A 19,674-nucleotide genomic window follows, 5' to 3' on the forward strand; every position below is an offset into this window, starting at 1 on the left:
GCCTACAATTAGTGAATTTGAATAGCCTAGTAATAGGGATTTGTTTTATATTTTCATAATTAATTGGGTGGCACATTACCTTAAGCTATACAGCATTTCTCACCACCATGCGTTTCCATCTCCTCCTCTCTCTCCTTTATTCCTTTATTGAGCGCGCAGACGGGCTGTCAACATTTTAGTGAAATATGTTTCCTTGCGAAAACATGTTACTATCATGTTCCCGAACAGATTTCACTTGTTTCCCAAATTAAGCACTGGGTAGCTGCAGGAACAAGGTTGGAGAGCCCATGGCATACAGAGTTTGGGCGGAATATCACCTGTCGGGGAGCGAAAGCATGCTTATATTTCTTTCTCAGCTGCTCATATTAAGCACATGCTCCGCTATAAAACCGAAGTAGCCTAGAAAACGGACCAGCGGGAAAGCGCATGGCCTCCATTCGCTATAGATGCATACAGATTACATGTATTTTTTCCCTTGCCCATTTAATAATGGGCCACTCTAAATCAAAACACATTTTACATATTAATAAAGACAAGATACAATTGAGAATAGTCTGATGGGTGAAAATATGATCACTTGATGAGAGAACAGCGTGTGTAGCCTGAGGCAAGGAACAGAAAGCAAGCCTATAGTCACAACATGCAGCCCATACTGTATATGTTTTCATTTCTAAGACATTCTAAGGTGTGTATCATGCACAACTAAAGCTGCCAAGTAACTCTAAATCTAGCATATAGGACCTGTTTCAAATTATCACTTTTACACCCAACATAGCCACTTTATATGCGCATTCGCTCCGTAATGGGAAAAATATCCTTTGTATTTTATTCAGCTAAGTTCAATTATATTCTTCTTACTATAAAATCATATAATATAAAATAATCACAGCGGATTGATAGCATATCTTGTCTGCTAAATGAACAAGCCTACAACCTATGGCATGGAGCATAGCCAGATAACATACAGTAGGCCAACTCATATTCTGTTCTTCTGAAATACATTTTCTTCATATCATAATGTTTCTTTAGACCTGCCTAAAATAAATAATGGATTTATTGTGATGGTGTATATTAAATAGATTTGTTAGAAAGTGTTAGGATTGGGTTGCCCTTTGGCCCCATACACAAAGACTGAAAATTTAACATCACAGTGCATTGGGCGAGTTGTCTGGAATCCAATGAAAGGCAAAATGAAAGTTCCTTTCAAACTCAGTCAAAAGAACTGGAGATGAGTCTCAGATAGTACTTTTGCTTTTACTTTAGTGAATCTCACCATTATATTCAGCAAAACAGGTTACATCATCCTGTAAAAATAATGTGTGCAGTCCCAAAACAATATCTTCAAACTTTTATATAAGAACTATCCCTTTAAAAGCATGCACATTTCCAAATCAATAAATTTAAAACGCCAGGAGATTGGAGAATATAGGCTTGAAAAACTAACAACAGATTTCATTCAGAGTAAAATATAAGTGCGAGTGACAGTCCATAATACAATTGACCTACCTGAAGCCAAACTTGTCCATAGCGATGGCGAAGTGTCGTGGCTGGTCGTAACAGTGGTAGAGGTTACGGTCGTCCATAGGGATGAGATCCACGTCGCTGAAGATAAAGCAGTCGTACTCTGCATCCTTCAGGGCCTCTGTGTAGCCCACATTCAGGAGCTTGGCTCTGTTGAAAGTGTCCTCACCAAGCTGCAAGATAACATAGAAAAAACACTGGTCAGAAACGGATGGACACACTGAGATCTACTGTAGGGGAATTAAGTTACATTTGCCATAGTTCAAGCAAAAATGTCATAGTTGATGGACTTAACATATCGGGTTCTGTAGGAGGTATTTGCAAGCCTAAATAGCAAGCTTGTGTTGATATAACTCTCAGATCATTGTGTGCATAAACACAGTATATTGACAAAGAAACATGTTGTAGAGAACTCCACAGGAAGAATGGCTTACATCAGATGTCCGACAACTAAAATTAAACTATGCTATGTAAAAAATACTGCATCACAACTTGCTTCCCTTATTTTGATAACAGATCCAATCATAGTGTCTCAGGTAAAGTACCGTATCAGTTTTAAGATTTGAACTCATAATCTAGTTCAACACGTAATCCCTTGTAATCCTGTAATACCAGAGATTCAACCAAATAATCCTCAGGTAAAATCTTAAGGTTATTTGCGTAACCCCGGTTCTCTGATAATAGAGTAAGGTGTCTCACAATGGGAATTTGCTGGATAAGCAATTCACTACAGAAGGTCCAATCACACTGCATCTGTCGTAGACAGACAAGTCCTGTGGCGAAAGAGGCGGGGACCCTGCTCAATATAAGAGAGAGGAAGAGGCTAAGTGAGAGGTTTTACTCCGCCAAAAACTGTCCATGAAAATAAGCCCACGATGTGAGGAATTTTTGTATGAAGGTCAATGAGTGTCGAATTTGATCAACAAAACATTTAATTGGTAATTTGCTACGTGAGGTTTATCTGATTTAATAGAAGTTTTGTAATGGTTAGGTTGTTACGAATACACTGATATAAGTGGACGCACGTGGCATTTAGGCAACTTTGAAAAAAAGAAAACCACTTTATATCAGAGTTGTGCCTGTTTTCTTTAAGATAGATAGAGGACTCATCATGGATATAACACGTTTTAGCATGGACATTGCCATTGAGGGCTTCCACAATTTTTAAGTGGTCAACTGGGTGGGGAGTAGGTGACTCCTATGAGTTGGGAGCAATCAGCCAATGAAGAAGAATACAATTGTCTACTTTAAAATGGAGATAGCCACAATGGCACAGTCCATGCGGTCACATACACTATAATGGCACATATACAGTGAGGGAAAAAAGTATTTGATCCCCTGCTGATTTTGTAAGTTTTCCAACTGACAAAGACATGATCAGTCTATCATTTTAATGGTAGTTTTATTTGAACAGTGAGAGACAGAATAACAACAAAAAAATCCAGAAAAAAACGTCAAAAATGTTATAAACTGATTTGCATTTTAATGAGGGAAATAAGTATTAGACCCCTCTGCAAAACATAACTTAGTCCTTGGTGGCAAAACCCTTTTTGGCAATCACAGAGGTCAGACGTTTCTTGTAGTTGTCCACCAGGTTTGCACACATCTCAGGAGGGATTTTGTTCCACTCCTCTTTGCAGATCTTCCCCAAGTCATTAAGGTTTCGAGGCTGACATTTGGCAACTTAAACCTTCAGCTCCCTCCACAGATTTTCTATGGGATTAAGGTCTGGAGAAAGGCTAGGCCACTCCAGGACATTAATGGGCTTCTTCTTGAGCCACTCCTTTGTTGCCTTGGCCGTGTGTTTTGGGTCATTGTTATGCTGGAATACCCATCCACGACCCATTTTCAATGCCCTGGCTGAGGGAAGGAGGTTCTCACCCAAGATTTGACGGTACATGGCCCCGTCCATCGTCCCTTTGATGCGGTGAAGTTGTCCTGTCCCCTTAGCAGAAAAACACTCCCAAAGCATAATGTTTCCACCTCCATGTTTGACGGTGGGGATGGTGTTCTTGGGGTCATAGGCAGCATTCCTCCTCCTCCAAACACGGCGAGTTGAGTTGATGCCAAAGAGCTCGATTTTGGTCTCATCTGACCACAACACTTTCAATCAGTTCTCCTCTGAATCATTCAGATGTTCATTGGGAAACTTCAGACGGCCCTGTATATGTGCTTTCTTGAGCAGGGGGATCTTGCGGGCGCTGCAGGATTTCAGTCCTTTACGGCGTAGTGTGTTACCAATTGTTTTCTTGGTGACTATGGTCCCAGCTGCCTTGAGATCATTGAAAAGATCCTCCTGTGTAGTTCTGGGCTGATTCCTCACCGTTCTCATGATCATTGCAACTCCACGAGGTCAGATCTTTCATGGAGCCCCAGGCCGAGGGAGACTGACAGTTCTTTTGTGTTTCTTCCATTTGTGAATAACTGTTGTCACCTTCTCACCAAGCTGCTTGGCAATGGTCTTGTAGCCCATTCCAGCCTTGTGTAGGTCTACAATCTTGTCCCTGACATCCTTGGAGAGCTCTTTGGTCTTGGCCATGGTGGAGAGTTTGGAATCTGATTGATTGATTGCTTCTGTGGACAGGTGTCTTTTATACAGGTAACAAACTGAGATTAGGAGCACTCCCTTTAAGAGTGTGCTCCTAATCTCAGCTCGTTACCTGTATAAAAGACACCTGGGAGCCAGAAATCTTTCTGATTGAGAGGGGGTCAAATACTTATTTCCCTCATTAAAATGCAAATCAATTTATAACATTTTTGACATGCGTTTTTCTGGATGTTTTTGTTGTTATTCTGTCTCTCACTGTTCAAACAAACATACCATTACAATTATAGACTGATCATTTCTTTGTCAGTGGGCAAACGTACAAAATCAGCAGGGGATCAAATACTTTTTTCCCTCACTGTACAAAGATGAGTCCTCTACTGTATCTATCTCTATGGCCTGTTGTTCACACGTGTATCTGCCCTCTCATTGGCTAGAATGGTCCCACCTGATCTCGCCTCCTCCCGTCTGCCTTCATCTTTGAGGACATGTACAGTGCATTCGGAAAGTATTCAGACCCCTTCCCCTTTTCCACATTTTGTTACTTTACAGCCTTATTCTAAAATTGATTAAATAATTGTTTTCCCTCATCAATCTACACACACTACCACATATTGACAATGCGAAAACAGGTTTTTAGAAATACCTTATATACATAAGTATTCAGACCCTTTGCTATGAGACTCAAAATTGAGCTCAGGTGCATCCTGTTTCCATTGATCATCCTTGAGATGTTTCTACAACTTGATTGGAGTCCACATGTGGTAAATTAAATTGATTGGACATGATTCGGAAAGGCATACACCTGTCTATAATATAATAAGTGCATGTCAGAGCAAAAACCAAGCCATGAGGTCGAAGGAATTGTCCGTAGAGCTCCGAGACAGGATTGTGTCGAGGCACAGATCTGGGGAAGGGTACCAAAACATTTCTGCAGCATTGAAGGTCCCCAAGAACACTGTGACCTCCATCATTCTTAAATGGAAGAAGTTTGGAACCACCAAGACTCTTCCTAGAGCTGGCCGCCTGGCCAAACTGAGCAATCGGGGGAGAAGGGCCTTGGTCAGGAAGGTGACCAAGAACCCAATGGTCACTCTGACAGAGCTCCAGAGTTCCTAGTTGGAGATGGGAGAAACTTCCAGAAGGACAACCATCCCTGCAGCACTCTACCAATCAGGCCTTTATGGTAGAGTGGAGAAAAGTACAGAGAGATGCTTGATGAAAACCTGCTCCAGAGTGCTCAGGACCTCAGACTGGAGCAAAGGTTCATCTTCCAACAGGACAACGACCCTAAGCACACAGCCAAGACAACACAGGAGTGGCTTCGGGACATGTCTCTGAATGTCCTTGAGTGGCCCAGCCAGAGCCCGGACTTGAACCCGATCGAAAATCTCTGGAGAGACCTGAAAATAACTGTGCAGTGACGCTCCCCATCCAACCTGACAGAGCTTGAGAGGATCTGCAGAGAAGAATGGGAGAAACTCCCCAAATACAGGTGTGCCAAGCTTGTCAAATTGGAGAGAAGGTCTGATGTGAACCAGTGTGAACATTTCACCCTCGCCACGTGACTTCCGTCTCGCTTCCGCATTGTCTCCGTGCTGCTCTGCTGTTTGTTGCTACTTGGCTACCTAACAAACTATTCACGTTTTACTTTTAATAAACGTTTAATCAATCTCTGTGTTCAACAAATTTACCAACTTTTTTAGTTTTGTCCTCACTCATCTTTTTTCGTTAAACTTTTTTCACCCCCGGACGTTTATCCCGAGACAGAAGAGTCATTTTCCTGTGCGTTTTAGCTGCCAACTTTACGTTATTTTCCTTTTTTCCATCGCAACTTTTTTCCCTTATTCAACTTTTTCACTCCGGACGCTTTATCTGGACATGGTTCATCAACATCTTCAACAGCCGAAGCTAAGTAGTAACATTAACATGATGTCTTCTAATTGCAGTCGCTGTACTTCGCTGTACTCATAATATACAGGGAGAATTCTCGCCTTACGGCGAGAATAGCTGTGCTACAAGCCCAGCTTCAGACGCAATCGTTAGGCAAGGGTAATATCAGTGTAGGAAAGGAAGAAACAGCGTCTGTGCCACCAGTAAGTACAGACAGTAATGTTAGTATAAATCCCCCGCACAGTCCCCGCAGCCGGACAACTTTCTCATGGCTTCTGGAGGGAAATACTGTTGGAATGCTCAACCGGTGTCGCTCATTCAGCCGACAGAAACCTTCAACCGGTTTTCCCCATTATGTAGCGAGTCGGAGTCTGAGTCTGAGTCTTCTCTAGTCTCTACTCCTCCCGTTACGGGGTCTGAGACTCCGAAGGCTCCCACCATTAGCTCTGACAAATTGAAAACCCTAGTCATTGGCGACTCCATTACCCGCAGTATTAGACTTAAAACGAATCACCCAGCGATCATACACTGTTTACCAGGGGGCAGGGCTACCGACGTTAAGGCTAATCTAAAGATGGTGCTGGCTAAAGCTAAAACTGGCGAGTGTAGAGAGTATAGAGATATTGTTATCCACGTCGGCACCAACGATGTTAGGATGAAACAGTCAGAGGTCACCAAGTGCAACATAGCTTCAGCGTGTAAATCAGCTAGAAAGATGTGTCGGCATCGAGTAATTGTCTCTGGCCCCCTCCCAGTTAGGGGAAGTGACGAGCTCTACAGCAGAGTCTCAGCACTCAATCGCTGGTTGAAAACTGTTTTCTGCCCCTCCCAAAAGATAACATTTGTGGATAATTGGCCCTCTTTCTGGGACTCACCCACAAACAGGATCAAGCCTGACCTGCTGAGGAGTGACGGACTCCATCCTAACTGGAGGGTGCTCTCCTCTTATCTACCAACATAGATAGGGCTCTAACTCCTCTAGCCCCACAGTGAAATAGGGTGCAGGCCAGGCAGCAGGCTGTTAGCCAACCTGCCAGCTTAGTGGAGTCTGCCAATAGCATAGTCAGTGTAGTCAGCTCAGCCATACCCATTGAGACTGTGTCTGTGCCTCGACCTAGGTTGGGCAAAACTAAACATGGTGGTGTTCACCCTAGCAATCTTATTAGGATAAAGACCTCCTCCATTCCTGCCATTATTGAAAGAGATCGTGATACCTCACATCTCAAAATAGGGTTACTTAATGTTAGATCCCTCACTTCAAAGGCAGTCATAGTCAATGAACTAATCACTGATCATAATCTTGATGTGATTGGCCTGACTGAAACATGGCTTAAGCCTGATGAATTTGCTGTGTTAAATGAGGCCTCACCTCCTGGTTACACTAGTGACCATATTCCCCGTGCATCCCGCAAAGGCGGAGGTGTTGCTAACATTTACGATAGCAAATTTCAATTTACAAAAAAAAAAATGACGTTTTCATCTTTCGAGCTTCTAGTCATGAAATCTATGCAGCCTACTCAATCACTTTTTATAGCTACTGTTTACAGGCCTCCTGGGCCATATACAGCGTTCCTCTCTGAGTTTCCTGAATTCCTATCAGACCTTGTAGTCATAGCAGATCATATTCTAATTTTTGGTGATTTTAATATTCACATGGAGAAGTCCACAGACCCACTCCAAAAGTCTTTCGGAGCCATTATCGACTCAGTGGGTTTTGTCCAACATGTCTCTGGACCTACTCACTGCCACAGTCATACTCTGGACCTAGTTTTGTCCCATGGAATAAATGTTGTAGATCTTAATGTTTTTCCACAAAATCCTGGACTATCGGACCACCATTTTATTACGTTTGCAATCGCAACAAATAATCTGCTCAGACCCCAACCAAGGAGCATCAAAAGTCGTGCTATAAATTCTCAGACAACACAAAAATTCATTGATGCCCTTCCAGACTCCTTCTGCCTACCCAAGGACGTCAGAGGACAAAAATCAGTTAACCACTTAACTGAGGAACTCAATTTAACCTTGCGCAATACCCTAGATGCAGTTGCACCCCTAAAAACGAAAAACATTTGTCATAAGAAACTAGCTCCCTGGTATACAGAAAATACCCGAGCTTTGAAGCAAGCTTCCAGGAAATTGGAACGGAAATGGCGCCACACCAAACTGGAAGTCTTCCGACTAGCTTGGAAAGACAGTACCGTGCAGTACCGAAGAGCCCTCACTGCTGCTCGATCATCCTACTTTTCCAAATTAATCGAGGAAAATAAGAACAATCCAAAATTTCTTTTTGATACTGTTGCAAAGCTAACTAAAAAGCAGCATTCCCCAAGAGAGGATGGTTTTCACTTCAGCAGTGATAAATTCATGAACTTCTTTGAGGAAAAGATCATGACCATTAGAAAGCAAATTACGGACTCCTCTTTGAATCTGCGTATTCCTCCAGGGCTTAGCTGTCCTGGATCTGCACAGCTCTGCGAGGGCCTGGGATCGGGAGAGACACTTAAGTGTTTTAGTACTATATCTCTTGACACAATGATGAAAATAATCATGGCCTCTAAACCTTCAAGCTGCATACTGGATCCTATTCCTACTAAACTGCTGAAGGAGCTGCTTCCTGTGCTTGGCCCTCCTATGTTGAACATAATAAACAGCTCTCTATCCACCGGATGTGTACCAAACTCACTAAAAGTGGCAGTGATAAAGCCTCTCTTGAAAAAGCCAAACCTTGACCCGGAAAATATAAAAACTATCGGCCTATATCGAATCTTCCATTCCTCTCAAAAATTTTAGAAAAAGCTGTTGCGCAGCAACCTCACTGCCTTTCTGAAGACAAACAATGTATACGAAATGCTTCAGTCTGGTTTTAGACCCCATCATAGCACTGAGACTGCACTTGTGAAGGTGGTAAATGACCTTTTAATGGCGTCAGACCGAGGCTCTGCATCTGTCCTCGTGCTACTAGACCTTAGTGCTGCCTTTGACACCATCGATCACCACATTCTTTTGGAGAGACTGGAAACCCAAATTGGTCTACACGGACAAGTTCTGGCCTGGTTTAGATCCTACCTGTCGGAAAGATATCAGTTTGTCTCTGTGAATGGTCTGTCCTCCGACAAATCAACTGTACATTTCGGTGTTCCTCAAGGTTCCGTTTTAGGACCACTATTGTTTTCACTATATATTTTACCTCTTGGGGATGTTATTCGAAAACATAATGTTAACTTTCACTGCTATGCGGATGACACACAGCTGTACATTTCAATGAAGCATGGTGAAGCCCCCAAAATTGCCCTCGCTAGAAGCCTGTGTTTCAGACATAAGGAAGTGGATGGCTGAAAACTTTTTACTTTTAAACTCGGACAAAACAGAGATGCTTGTTCTAGGTCCCAAGAAACAAAGAGATCTTCTGTTAAATCTGACAATTCATCTTGATGGTTGTAAAGTCGTCTCAAATAAAACTGTGAAGGACCTAGGCGTTACTCTTGACCCTGATCTCTCTTTTGACGAACATATCAAGACTGTTTCAAGGACAGCTTTTTTCCATCTACGTAACATTGCAAAAATCAGAAATTTTCTGTCCAAAAATGATGCAGAAAAATTAATCCATGCATTTGTTACTTCTAGATTAGACTACTGCAATGCTCTATTTTCCGGCTACCCGGATAAAGCACTAAATAAACTTCAGTTAGTGCTAAATACGGCTGCTAGAATCCTGACTAGAACCAAGAAATTTGATCATATTACTCCAGTGCTAGCTTCCCTACACTGGCTTCCTGTTAAGGCAAGGGCTGATTTCAAGGTTTTACTGTTAACCTATAAAGCGTTACATGGGCTTGCTCCTACCTATCTTTCCGAGTTGGTCCTGCCGTACATACCAATACGTACGCTACGGTCACAAGACGCAGGCCTCCTAATTGTCCCTAGAATTTCTAAGCAAACAGCGGGAGGCAGGGCTTTCTCCTATAGATCTCCATTTTTATGGAACAGTCTGCCTACCCATGTGAGAGACGCAGACTCGGTCTCAACCTTTAAGTCTTTACTGAAGACTTATCTCTTCAGTAGGTCATATGATTGAGTGTAGTCTGGCCCAGGAGTGTGAAGGTGAACGGAAAGGCTGGAGCAACGAACAGCCCTTGCTGTCTCTGCCGGGCCGGTTCCCTCTCCACTGGGGTTCTCTGCCTCTAACCCTGTTGCAGGGGCTGAGTCACTGGCTTGCTGGTGCTCTTTCATGCCGTCCCTGGGAGGGGTGCGTCACTTGAGTGGGTTGAGTTACTGACGTGATCTTCCTGTCTGGGTTGGCGCCCCCTTGGTTTGTGCTGTGGTGGAGACCTCTGTGGGCTATACTCGGCCTTGTCTCAGGATTGTAAGTTGGTGGTTGGGGATATCCCTCTAGTGGTGCGGGGGCTGTGCTTTGGCGGAGTGGGTGGGGTTATATCCTTCCTGTTTGGCCCTGTCCGGGGTTTCTTCGGATGGGGCCACAGTGTCTCCGGACCGCTCCTGTCTCAGCCTCCAGTATTTATGCTGCAGTAGTTTATGTGTCGGGGGGCTGGGGTTAGTTGGTTATACCTGGAGTACTTCTCCTGTCTTATCCAGTGTCCTGTGTGAATTTAAGTATGCTCTCTCTAATTCTCTCGTTCTCTCTTTCTCTCTGAGAACCTGAGCCCTAGGACCATACGTCAGGACTACCGGGCATGATGACACCTTGCTGTCCCCAGTCCGCCTGGCCTTGCTGCTATTCCAGTTTCAACTGTTCTGCCTGCGGCTACGAAACCCCTACCTGTCCCAGACCTGCTGTTTTCAACTCTAAATGATCGGCTATGAAAAGCCAACTGAGAGACCTGAGCCCTAGGACCATACGTCGGGACTACCGGCCGTGGTGACTCCTTGCTGTCCCCAGTCCGCCTGGCCTTGCTGCTATTCCAGTTTAAACTGTTCTGCCTGCGGTTATGGAACCCCTACCTGTCCCAGACCTGCTGTTTTAAACTCTAATGATCGGCTATGAAAAGCCAACTGAGATTTATTCCTGATTATTATTTGACCATGCTTGTCACTTATGAACATTTTTGAACATCTTGGCATGGTTCTGTTATAATCTCCACCCGGCACAGCCAGAAGAGGACTGGCCACCCCTCATAGCCTGGTTCCTCTCTAGGTTTCTTCCTAGGTTTTGCCTTTCTAGGGAGTTTTTCCTAGCCACCGTGCTTCTACACCTGCATTACTAGCTGTTTGGGGTTTTAGGCTGGGTTTCTGTACAGCACTTCGAGATATTAGCTGATGTAAGAAGGGCTATATAAAATAAAATTGATTGATTGATTGATAGTGTCATACCCAAGAAGACCTGAGGCTATAATTGCTGCCAAAGGCGCTTCAACAAAATACTGAGTAAAGGGTCTGAATACCTACAGTGGGGAGAACAAGTATTTGATACAATGCCGATTTTGCAGGTTTTCCTACTTACAAAGCATGTAGAGGTCTGTAATTTTTATCATAGGTACACTTCAACTGTGAGAGACAGAATCTATAACAAAAATCCAGAAAATCACATTGTATGATTTTTAAGTAATTAATTTGCATTATATTGCATGACATAAGTATTTGATCACCTACCAACCAGTAAGAATTCCGGCTCTCACAGACCTGTTAGTTTTTCTTTAAGAAGCCCTCCTGTTCTCCACTCATTACCTGTATTAACTGCACCTGTTTGAAGTCGTTACCTGTATAAAAGACACCTGTCCACACACTCAATCAAACAGACTCCAACCTCTCCACAATGGCCAAGACCAGAGAGCTGTGTAAGGACATCAGGGATAAAATTGTAGACCTGCACAAGGCTGGGATGGGCTACAGGACAATAGGCAAGCAGCTTGGTGAGAAGGCAACAACTGTTGGCGCAATTATTAGAAAATGGAAGAAGTTCAAGATGACGGTCAATCACCCTCGGTCTGGGGCTCCATGCAAGATCTCACCTCGTGGGGCATCAATGATCATGAGGAAGGTGAGGGATCAGTCCAGAACTACACGGCAGGACCTGGTCAATGACCTGAAGAGAGCTGGGACCACAGTCTCAAAGAAAACCATTAGTAACACACTATGCCGTCATGGATTAAAAAATCCTGCAGCGCATGCAAGGTCCCCCTGCTCAAGCCAGCGCATGTCCAGGCCCATCTGAAGTTTGCCAATGACCATCTGGATGATCCAGAGGAGGAATGGGAGAAGGTCATGTGGTCTGATGAGACAAAAATAGAGCTTTTTGGTCTAAACTCCACTCGCCGTGTTTGGAGGAAGAAGAAAGATGAGTACAACCCCAAGAACACCATCCCAACCGTGAAGCATGGAGGTGGAAACATCATTCTTTGGGGATGCTTTTCTGCAAAGGGAACAGGACGACTGCACCGTATTGAGGGGAGGATGGATGGGGCCATGTATCGCGAGATCTTGGCCAACAACCTCCTTCCCTCAGTAAGAGCATTGAAGATGGGTCGTGGCTGGGTCTTCCAGCATGACAACGACCCGAAACACACAGCCAGGGCAACTAAGGAGTGGCTCCGTAAGAAGCATCTCAAGGTCCTGGAGTGGCCTAGCCAGTCTCCAGACCTGAACCCAATAGAAAATCTTTGGAGGGAGCTGAAAGTCCGTATTGCCCAGCGACAGCCCCGAAACCTGAAGGATCTGGAGAAGGTCTGTATGGAGGAGTGGGCCAAAATCCCTGCTGCAGTGTGTGCAAACCTGGTCAAGACCTACAGGAAACGTATGATCTCTGTAATTGCAAACAAAGGTTTCTGTACCAAATATTAAGTTCTGATGTATCAAATACTTATGTCATGCAATAAAATGCAAATGAATTACTTAAAAATCATACAATGTGATTTTCTGGATTTTTGTTTTAGATTCCGTCTCTCACAGTTGAAGTGTACCTATGATAAAAATTACAGACCTCTACATGCTTTGTAAGTAGGAAAACCTGCAAAATCGGCAGCGTATCAAATACTTGTTCTCCCCACTGTATGTAAATGTGATATTTCCGTTTTTTATTTGTCATACATTTGCAAAAATGTCTAATAACCTGTTTTTGCTTTGTCATTATGGGGTATTGTGTGTAGATTGATGAGAGGAAAAAACAATGTAATCCATTTTAGAATAAGGCTGTAACGTAACAAATTGTGGAAAAAATCAAGGAGTCTGAATACTTTCCGAATGCACTGTATATCTTGTCAATATCAAAGACAATCTTTGATATAAGAACCCGCGGGCCCGCCCTCTGGTCATTCATGTCTCTCTTCCATGCGCTCTTGCGATCAGGGAAATGCAGTGAGACACCTCACTCTATTGTATGGGACCAAATACTAAACTTTCGACTACCTTAGTACAATATATGTGAATCTGTCCAAATAGACTATTTGAATCTTCAAATGGGGGAACTAGAAACAAATGCTTTTATTTCTAAACGGTAAAACAGATATGCATGAAAATACCCTCAAAGAAAAGGTGACATTATGTACTGCCGCCTCATATAAAACATTTGCCAAAATGCAAATTAGTATAGACACATTTAAAAAATGTAGCTTCACTGTCCAAATAAATACAGAGGGGAGTGTATATTGGCTTCATGCAAATCTTTTTTTTGTTTGATTAACTGTTGTTTTCCTTCTTCATCTGAAAAACATACTGTACGTCATTAAAAAGTAGGAGACTCAAATATTCTGTTTCAAAACATTTCTCATTCCACTTCCTGCCGGGAGATGATACATTGACTATCTTCTGCAGCCTCAGGTTCAAATCAATACTTATGTTAATTTTAATATTTTCAAAGGCACAAAGAAGAGAACATTAGAGACTTCAATATGTGGCTTTATCAGACCGATGAAAACAGATAAGGTAATGTCTTAAAAAAAACAAATTGCCTTTTTTCTCTCCAGTTGGCGAGCTCATTAAACATTATTGGAGTCATTTTTATTGCTTTAATAAGATGTGTTCCCCCTGAACCATCAGGCATCGCTAGCAAATGGAGCTGTACATCTTGTGTAATCACACGGCTGTGAAGAAAGTTCACATCCATAATAGGGACGATATGTTGACGACTACAAACCCACCATTATGCCACCCCCGAAGAAGAGAGCTGGTGTTAGGATGATAGGAAAAGGAGACATGGGTTTCAAACAGATGGTTTGAGAAGCTGAATGGGATCTGCTAATTAAGCAGTCTTATCCATCAGCACAACAAGAGAAATTGGCAGACATTATTCTGGGTTATTCTTGAAATATTCATCCTCCATGCCTCTCAGCTTCAGGATAGAAAATATTTGGATATTAGGCTAATTATTGTGTTAAAACTTCACCAACAGTTATGTCTGCTCTATGTTGTGTTGCCAATCTACAACAAGACAGTATCCTTCCTAGGATGAAAAGAGACAGGTTGTAGCCTAAATGTGAAGGGATTCCTTAACCATTGACAGAATAAGATGAGGAGCTAGAAATTAATCTTAAAATTCCACAATTCAAACCATAGTACAGCTAAAATGACTGATGTTGGGGCTTATGGTACTACTGTCTAATCCACCATTACCTTCAGCCCATAACTGACACACAACCCATCCATAATAACTTCACAACTTCCAAGGTCAGAGACAGAGAGGTAACTTTCCCTTCTATCTTTCAGTATTGTCCTGCCTGCTCCTCATAGCCCTGGTGTCTCTTCACTCTGGCAGCTATCACAATTCTGCCAATCTCCCTATAAATGGCCTGTGAGGGGCAATTAACCGCATTCTCTTTATCTGATAATCACCAGGATAACTCATCAGGGCTCTCCCTCTAGAGCGCCACTGTGTTGCCACGCCGATGCTGTCGCCATCCAGTTTCCCCCAGCTGGCTGACCGACTGCAGTCACACTCAGACGTACCTGGGCAGTTGCTATGGAGACAGATTAGGAGCAACGCTCAGACCCAGCACTGCCTGGCTCATCCTGAGTGATTGTATTCAGCGTTGTCGGACAGACTGCCGTGTGTTGAATTTATCGGTCCCCAGCAGACTGACCCTATCACCCACTGCTGCTATCAACGCAGGGTGAGGGAGGCCACCAGTGAGAGCTAAACTAGATTGAGGGCTGTCACCTGCTGACTGTCTGTGTGTGTGTGTGTGTTTGTAGGGGGGACGGTCTGTGTGTGTGCACCACAGGCGGCCGGTGGCACCTTAATTGGGGAGGACGGGCTCATAGTAATGGCTGGTAAGGAATAAATGGAATGGCATCGAACGCATCAAACACATGGTTTCCATGGTTTCCATGTGTTTGATACCATTCCATTCACTCCATTCCAGCCATTACTATGAGACGTACCTCCCTCAGCAGCCTCCTTTGGTGTGCAGGGGTGTGTGTGTGTTTAGGGGGTGGTCTGTGTGCATGTGCATGTGCATGTGTGTGTGCGTGTGCGTGTAAGGGAACAAGTGGCATAATAAGGTGAAGCATGAGACTATCATTTAAAACTCTGTTTTCAGATGATACCGGCACGCCAAGTCTAGGTCCAAAAGGCTCATAAACAGCTTCTACCCCTAAGCCATAAGACTGCTAAACATTTAATCAAATGGCTACCCGGACTATTTGAATTGACCCCCTTTTTTACGATGCTGCTATTGGCTGTTTATTATCTATGCATAGTCACTTTACACCTAGAGTACCAGTCAAAAGTTTGGACACACCTACTCATTCAAGGGGTTTCTTTATTTTTTACTATTTTCCACATTGTAGAATAATAGTGGAGACATCCAAACTATGAAATAACACATATGGAATCCTTAGTAACCAAATAGCCACACTTTGCCATGATGACAGCTTTGCACACTCTTGGCATTCTCTCACCCAGCTTCACCTGGAATGATTTTCCAACAGTCTTGAAGGTGTTCCCACATATGCTTAGCACTTGTTGGCTGCTTTTCCTTCACACTGCCGTCCGACTCATCCCAAACCATCTCAATTGGGTTGAGGTCGGGGGATTGTGGAGGCCAGGTCATCTGATGCAGCACTCCATCACCCTCCTTCTTGGTAAAATAGCCCTTACACAGTCTGGATGTGTGTTGGGTCATTGTCCTGTTGAAAAACAAATGATAGTCCCACTAAGCGCAAACCAGATGGGATGGCATATCGCTGCAGAATGCTGTGGTAGCCATGCTGGTTAAATGTGCCTTGAATTCTAAATAAATCACAGACAGTGTCACCAGCAAAGCACCTCCACACCATAACACCTCCTCCTCCATGCTTTACGGTGGGAACTACACATGTGGAGATCATCCGTTCACCCACACCACATCTCACAAAGACACGGCGGTTGGAACCAAAAATCTCAAATTTGGACTCCAGACCAAAGGACACATTTCCACCGGTCTAATGTCCATTGCTCGTGTTTCTTGGCCCAAGCAGGTCTCTTCTTATTATTGGTGTCCTTTAGTAGTGGTTTCTTTGCAGCAATTCAACCATGAAGGACTGATTCACACAGTACACTCTGAACAGTTGATGTTGAGATGTGTCTGTGACTTGAACTCTGTGAAGCATTTATTTGGGCTGCAATTTATGAGGCTGGTAACTCTAATGAACTTATCCTCTGCAGCAGAGGTAACTGTGGGTCTTCCATTTCTGTGGCGGTCCTCATGAGAGCCAGTTTCATCATAGCGCTTGATGGTTTTTGCGACTGCACTTGACATTTTCCGTATTGACTGACCTTTATGTCTTAAAGTAACGATGGACTGCTGTTTCTCTTTGCTTATTTGAGCTGTTCTTGCCATAATATGGACTTGGTCTTTTACCAAATAGGGCTATCTTCTGTATACCCCCCCTACCTTGTCACAGCACAACTGATTGGCTCAAATGCATTACGAAGGAAATCAATTCCTCAAATTAACTTTTAACAAGGCACACCTGTTAATTGAAATGCATTCCAGGTGACTACCTCATGAAGATGGTTGAGAGAATGCCAAGAGTGTGCAAAGCTGTCATCAAGGCAAAGGGTGGCTATTTGAAGAATCTCCAAAAATATATATATATATTGACTTGTTTAACACTTTTGTGGTTACTACATGATTCCATATATGTTATTTCATAGTTTTGATGTCTTCACTATTATTCTACAATGTAAAAAAATTACAAAATAAAGAAAAACCCTTGAATGAGTAGGTGTGTCCAAACTTCTGACTGGTAGTGTATGTACCTATTACCTCAATTACCTTGACTAACCTGTACCCCCGCACATTGACTAGGTACCGGTACCCCCTGTTTATAGCCTTGTTATTGTTATTGTATTGTGTTACTTTTTTATATTATTTGTTTAATTGCAAATATTTTCTTACTTACTGCATTGTTGGTTAAGGGCTTGTAAGTAAGCATTTCATGTAACATTTGATTTGATTTGATACACTGTTCAAGTTAAAACAAGCTGATGTTGTTTATGTACACTGCAGTATCTTTGATTTGGGGGTGATCTCCTCTTCACATCACCACCTGTAAATTCTAGCACGCTCATCAAAGCCCAATTAGCGGTTGCTTTCACACTAGCCATATTCCACCATAGCATTGGGTTTATGAAAAGCTCTTACAAGGGAGAGATGCTAGCTGGCGAAGGGTCAGGCTAAGTCATTTATTGTAATGAATCAGGGCTATAGAAACACAGAGGATTCCTATCATAAAGGACCGAGCACTCCGGAAGATTCAATTGGAGTTTCTATTTCTCTTTTCTCTTTGTCCCATCAATAACTTTACGTCACACTGGAGGAACACGACAAAACAGGCCCTAAAACAATGTGTGAGACACATTGGAAAAGCAAGCTATTATTTCATTAAGCCACTGAGGCATACAGTACATGTACACACAACTATCCTACAGTACAGTGGTTCCTCAATTAAAAGGTGTGTCTATTCTGATGTTGTGCTGCTGCATAGGCTGCATAGCTGGTCAAATATACACTGAGTGTACAAAACATTAGGAACACCTTCCTAATATTGAGTTGCACCCCCTTCTGCCCTGAGAACAGCCTCAATTCGTCGAGGAATGAACTCTACAAGGTGTCGAAAGCGTTCAACAGAGATGCTGGCCCATGTTGACTCCAATGCTTCCCACAGTTGTGTCAAGTTGGCTGGATGTCCTTTGGGTGGTGGACCATTCTTTATGTAGGTCATATCAAATCACATTTTATTTGTTACATGCGGCGAATACAACAGGTTTAGTTTTTACCGTGAAACGCTTACTTACGAGCCCTTTCTAACGATGTCAGAGTAGCCTTAAGAGAGGTTTGATGGCATGTGTCACTCAGATCAGATCAGCACACATTTCTAGTCATCCAGGGAGTGAAAGGACTGTCCTTCAATCCCTGTGTGGTTCTCAAATGGCTTCTGCCTACACTGAAATGACACTGAGACCAGCAGCACTCAGGCCATGGGGAACAGGTGGAAACTGCCACATCGCCAAGCCAGGAGTCACAGGAGTCAGATGAGCCAAATGATCATGGCGGTGGAAAGAGATAATGTACTGGACCACTCCCAACAGGTTGACAGGCTGAGCCAAGACGTTCTACCTTGTCACATTATTAGGAGGATGTTCCATGAGTCACGCTTAGTGTTGATGGCTTCAAAATGTATTTGTATTAGGAGCTGCCTCCTAATAATACTGACGGAGGCTCCTCCAATCCCTGTCACTGTGAGTTATACCCCTGTTTGTTTGCGTTGCTGCTAAGTGAATAAGGTTCTGTCCCAAATGGCACCCTATCACCCTATTCCCTATATAATGCAATACTTTTGACCAGGACATTAAAGGGCATAGGGTGCCAGTTGGGACGCAACCTAAGTTGGGACGCAGCCTAAGTTCATAAACAGGCTTTGACTGTTTAAGCATGCACGACAAGCCCTGCTAATTTGATTCCGATGTTGTCGTATCTGTCCGGATGCATCAAGCATGCATAGCATGCAAAGACCGCATATCCTCCCATTTACTTTTAGGGTGACTCTCCACATGCAACTAACTGGTTCTCATGCGAGCATGCCACAAAACATTTGGAAATATCATTACCAACATTCCACAAAGAAGGACCCTCATTTTTTTTCTGCTGTAGTATTGGTATAGGCTACAACATTTATAATTTACATTTTCGTCATTTAGCAGACGCTTTTATCCAGAGCGGCGTACAAATTGGTGCATTCACCTTATGATAGCCAGTGGGACAACCAATTAACAATTTTTTATTTTATAAATTTTTATTTTGTTTTCTATTTTTAAATTTAATTAATGTATTATTATTATTTTTTATTTTTTCTTTGGGGTGGGGTAAGGGGGGGTAGAAGGATTACTTTATCCTATCCCAGGTATTCCTTAAAGAGGTGGGGTTTCAAGTGTCTCCGGAAGGTGGTGAGTGACTCCGCTGTCCTGGCGTTGTGAGGGAGCTTGTTCCACCATTGGGGTGCCAGAGCAGCGAACAGTTTTGACTGGGCTGAGCGGGAACTGTGCTTCCGCAGAGGTAGGGGGGCCAGCAGGCCAGAAGTGGATGAACGCAATGCCCTCGTTTTGGGTGTAGGGACTGATCAGAGCCTGAAGGTACGGAGGTGCCGTTCCCCTCACAGCTCCGTAGGCAAGCACCATGGTCTTGTAGTAGATGCGAGCTTCAACTGGAAGCCAGTGGAGTGTGCGGAGGAGCAGGGTGACGTGAGAAAACTTGGGAAGGTTGAACACCAGATGGGCTGCA

At 43.3% G+C, this 19,674-nt stretch overlaps 1 protein-coding gene across 2 annotated transcripts in view; it reads right to left on the minus strand.

Moving 5' to 3' along the window:
* The window catches only part of b4galt2 (UDP-Gal:betaGlcNAc beta 1,4- galactosyltransferase, polypeptide 2), a 161,652-nt gene that overhangs the window by 29,920 nt on the left and 112,058 nt on the right, over positions 1–19,674 (minus strand). For both annotated transcript variants that reach the window (XM_041896118.1, XM_041896119.2), the window contains one exon: positions 1,507–1,694. In XM_041896118.1, coding sequence (XP_041752052.1) covers positions 1,507–1,694 — 188 coding nt within the window. The remainder of the gene's footprint in view (positions 1–1,506; positions 1,695–19,674) is intronic.

The sequence above is a fragment of the Coregonus clupeaformis genome, chromosome 14 (genome assembly GCF_020615455.1).
Source record: "Coregonus clupeaformis isolate EN_2021a chromosome 14, ASM2061545v1, whole genome shotgun sequence".
Taxonomy (NCBI): domain Eukaryota; kingdom Metazoa; phylum Chordata; class Actinopteri; order Salmoniformes; family Salmonidae; genus Coregonus; species Coregonus clupeaformis.